General features: G+C 36.3%; 1 protein-coding gene across 1 annotated transcript; it reads right to left on the reverse strand.

Moving 5' to 3' along the window:
- Positions 1–1550: 1550 nt before the first annotated feature.
- LOC127091693 (uncharacterized) lies at positions 1551–2368 on the reverse strand. The gene is made up of 2 exons (XM_051030382.1): positions 2147–2368; positions 1551–1856 (listed from the first exon to the last, which is right to left on the reverse strand). Exons 1-2 carry the CDS (start codon positions 2366–2368, stop codon positions 1551–1553), a joined length of 528 nt encoding a protein of 175 aa, XP_050886339.1.
- Between the last annotated feature and the right edge of the window lie 2368 nt (positions 2369–4736).

Here is a 4736-nt window from a genome sequence, read left to right on the forward strand (position 1 = left end):
CACAAAACAAATATATAAGCAATAATCAAAACATATCAGATGTCAGAACTGGAATTTGTTTTTTCATCAGTAGCAGCATCTACATCAACATTCGCATCCTCCTCATTGTATTCTTCTACATCACCAGCCACATTACCATCAGTACCCTCCTTTGTTAAAGCTTTGATCAATCTTTCTAGTCTAATTTTCTTTTCAGTGCAAGTTTTGATGGTTTCAGCCAGAGCCTTGCAGGTATCTTTCAGTTCAACAATTATTCCATCCTTTGAGGTTGAGCTGGAAGTTATCTTACCAGATGTCATCACAATGTTTGGGACATGTGTCCCTGTAAATGACCTATAATGCAAGGATAAATGATATTCCCTCTTACTTGCTACATCAGAATTGATCAAGATCCCAGGGTGCTGATTCAGAATTATTCCATAAATTAGAGAGGGAAAATCAATAGGATTTTTCACAGCAAAAGTACTAGCATGCTTCAGGGTTTGCTCAAAGACATAAGACCCAAAAATCAAACTTGGTTTTGGTTCCAAAAATGTAAATGAATTTACCCAAACCTGTAGCTATGGTTGAGGTATGATTTGTAGGAACCCAATTGGCAGCTCCTATCTTATGAAGCATAACATATTCACACTCAACTTGCTAGCTGATAACTTTCCCTTTTTTGGCCATTCTGACGCATGTTTGGCAGTGAGTTCTTTGCAAACAGTGTTATCAGTTACCTCTACTTCAGCTTGTTCATCCTCACACCTTCCCATAAACATGTTAATCACCTCAGGATAAAACTCCACATATATACCTCTCACATACACCTTTATGTACTCCTTACTCTTCTTATTGTCACAATCCATAGGAATGTTCACAATGAACTCCTTACTAGCATTTCATAACACTTACCGAACCCAACAACACACTTCATTAATCATTCATTCTCAATAAGACTTATTACCTTCTTACATTCAAGGGAAACCTTCCCAAGTTCTATTTCCAAAACCAACCTTCTTTGTTACACAAATTTCCATTTTTCAACATTCTCAATAGAGTGAAAAGAGATGTTGTCAAAGGGAACTTCAGGCACATTAGCAGGGACATTTTTCCCTAAAGCTTTTTTTAGAGGCATGATGTCTTGAACATTATGTTCGAAATCATATCAGAGTCACTTGAATGTGCTTCCTTCCTTTTCTTAGTAGGAGCCACAACCTTACTCCAACCTTTAGCAGATCCAACATCAACACTTCCTTAGGAGCCTTATATGGCTTGCTTGCAGATGCAAAATCCTTCCATATTTTATTCCTTAATCTTTTAGCAATACTCAAATCCAATCTCTTTCCAATAGGATCATCATCAAAATCTAGATCATCAACATTTACAATATTTGTAGACTTATCCTTATTCACACAAGTAATTTCTTCTTCTTCAGACAAATTTTTCTCCTCCTCAACAGACATACTTTTATCATCAAAGTCATCTTTCTTACTATCAACTGGAGTTTCGTGCACCACTAAATGGAAGGAAGAGAAAATATTGTTTGCACGCCTCCACATCAGTAATTGTTATAACATTTCAAGCATGCAAATTCCTAATTCTCCCCTTAACTTCTCAAACTGATTTTCATCCAAAGCTTTAGTAAATATATCTGCTAGTTTCTTCTCAGTGGTGACATGCTCAAGAGTAACAATTTTATCCTCAACAAGATCCCTAATAAAATGATAACGAATGTCAATATGCTTTGTCCTCCTATGTTGAATGGGATTCTTGGATATATTTATTGCACTCAAATTGTTATAATATAATGTCATGACATCCTGCTTGACATTAATTCCTTTAGCATTTGTTTCATCCAAATCAATTGAGAGCAACTGATTATTGTTGCAATATAGTCAGCCTTAGCAGTAGACAATGACACACAATTTTGCTTCTTGCTAAACCAAGATATAAGATTATTTCCCAAGAAGAAGCATCCTCCAGAAGTACTTTTTCTATTATCTACATTACTTGCCTAGTCTGCATCACAATACCCTACAAGCATGGAACTAGAACTATGAGAATACAACATCCCATAATCACTAGTACCATTAATGTATTTCAAGATCCTCTTCAGTTGAGTAATGTGACTGATTTTAGGCTCAACCTGATATATAACACATACTCCTACATTAAAAGTGATGTCTAGTCTACTAGTTGTAAGATACAAAAGACTACCAATCATACTCCTGTACAAACTTTGATCCACATCAACACCTTTTTCATCCTTAGTTAGTTTTAAGTGTGTTGTTGCAAGTGTCCTTTTGTGACTAGCACTTTCTAGGCCAAACTTCTTCACTATATTCTTAACATACTTGCTTTGAGAAATGAAGATAGTATCATCCATTTGTTTAACTTAAAGACCAAGAAAATAGGTTAATTCACCAACAAGTCTCATCTCAAATTCATATTTCATTTTCTTGACAAAATGTTGAACCATCTAGTTCGACATCCCTCCAAACACAAAGTCATCAACATATTTTTGGGCTATCATGAGTTTACCATGCTCTTCTTTAACAAACAAGGTCTTGCCTATTCCCCCTTTCCTGTAGCCATTATGGACAAGAAACTCCATTAACCTTTCATACCAAGTGTAACACCCCGATAATAATATGATAATTATTTAAATTAAGTTAATAATATAATTATTAATTTAATTAGATAATTGGATTATTATTATTATTATTATTTTGGAATTATTGAATTATTATTATTATTGGAATAATAATATAATTTGGAAAATATATAAGTTGGAATAAGGAAAAAGAGTTTCATTTTGGAAAATAAGGTTTTCACGTGAAACTCAGAGAAGCGACTGAAAGAGGAAAAGGGCAAGAGGCAGAGCAAGAGGAAGAGGGTTGGAGAAGAGAAAAGCTTGGAGATTAGAGATTGCCGGATTAACTCAGGTAAGGGGGGTTTATCGTCGTTTAATGGGTATTATGGGTTAGCATGTAATGGGTAGTGATAAACCGTTGATTTGACCCTAATTGGGATTGTCGAATGCTGAAAATTGTGATGGATATGTTGTGTGAAAACTGAAATTGAACCTGTAATTGAGTGCGTTGTAATTTCCCTAACGTATAGCTTTTTACGGAATTGGAATCGGAGGTCCGGAAATCCTCCAACGGCGGAAAATGCGGAGAATTCTGCATTCTGCTTTGTGTTAGCGCAGGAACTGCTGTTTTGTCTGCGTTAACCGGTTAACCCAGGGTGTTAACCGGTTAACACTGTTACGAATTGAGAATTAGTGATGTTTTGTCTGCGTTAACCGGTTAACCCAGGGCGTTAACCGGTTAACACTGTTAAGTTTTGGGCAGTAAGCGTGTTTTGCCTGCGTTAACCGGTTAACCCAGGGCGTTAACCGGTTAACGCTGTTGCAGAGTGGAAAAAGTGTTAATTAAAATGTTGTGTGCCTAATTGGTGGTTGTCTATATCGGTGTGTGATATAGTAGGGATGATTTCCCGCTGTTTTGAGCAGTATAGGTATTAGTAGAGTGTGCTAATACTGTGTTTAATTATTTGACATGATATGATGTGTTGATACATGTGTTGATGATGTATGATGATATGCATAATGCTGTGAATGTATATATTATGCATGTATTTGTGAATGGACTGTTGTATGGCTTAGAGTGTGAGCATATGTCCATTGTGAATTGTTGTTGATGTTGCATTGCTAGATGATTAGCGTGCATAGCATAGCCTGTGGGGCTGTAGCTAATTCCCATGGTGAGGAATTAGTGAGTGAATCATTTTGGATTTGTTGTTGATGTTTGCATGCTAGGTGATTAGTGTGCATAGCATAGCCTTCGGGGCTGTAGCTAATTCCCATGGTGAGGAATTAGTGAGTGAGTCATTAGATCTCAAATGAGTGGGACTAGTGAGCTTAGTAGCCGTATCTGGATTTGATCGGTGAGCTTGAACTATATGTTCAAGAATAGTCGGTACCGCATGTGTGGAGTCTCATTGCATAATGTATGTATGGCGTATAATATGAATGGATGTATTCCAATATTATACGTGTGGTTGTGTTGATATTGAGTATGAGTATGATTGAGTTGATATTGCCGTTGCTGAATGTGTAATCTTATTTGGGTGATGAAATGTGTTATTTACTTAACATGACATGATAATTTATAATGCTTATTATATCGATTGAGGAACTCACCCTTACAACTATTTTTCAGGTAACGAGCAATGAGTTGAGTAGAAGCTAATGCTTGGAGTCTAGTGTAGTCTCCTTAGTGGGTCGTGCTCTGATAGATGTAACATCGGGATGGGATGTTTTAACTTGTTTTAAATGTTTTATTGTTGATTATGAACTATGTTACATGTAATGTTTTACATGATTGATGAGATTTCTATCCGCTGCGTTTTATGCAAATGCTTATGTTTTGAATTAATAAAAGAGCATGACCGTTATATTGGTGAATGGGGTGCAGTGTTTGTGTGTGACACCCTTAACTGCATAATTACTCTGAGTTTTATATGTTGTTTTAATTAAATATTTGGGGTATTTTAGAAGGGTGTTACATTAGTGGTATCAGAGCATAGTCGGTCGAGTCGAGTCGTAATTATTCTGTTTCCCCTGTACGGGATAGGTGTTTTGTAACCCTATCAGTACTCATTGTTTTAGTTTGTTTGGGTTTTCAGAATAGAGATGGCTGGAAGAGGTAGAGATGATGCTGCGATTGCTGAGGCTCTGGGTATGCTAG

Source organism: Lathyrus oleraceus, chromosome 1 (genome assembly GCF_024323335.1).
Source record: "Lathyrus oleraceus cultivar Zhongwan6 chromosome 1, CAAS_Psat_ZW6_1.0, whole genome shotgun sequence".
Lineage (NCBI taxonomy): Eukaryota > Viridiplantae > Streptophyta > Magnoliopsida > Fabales > Fabaceae > Lathyrus > Lathyrus oleraceus.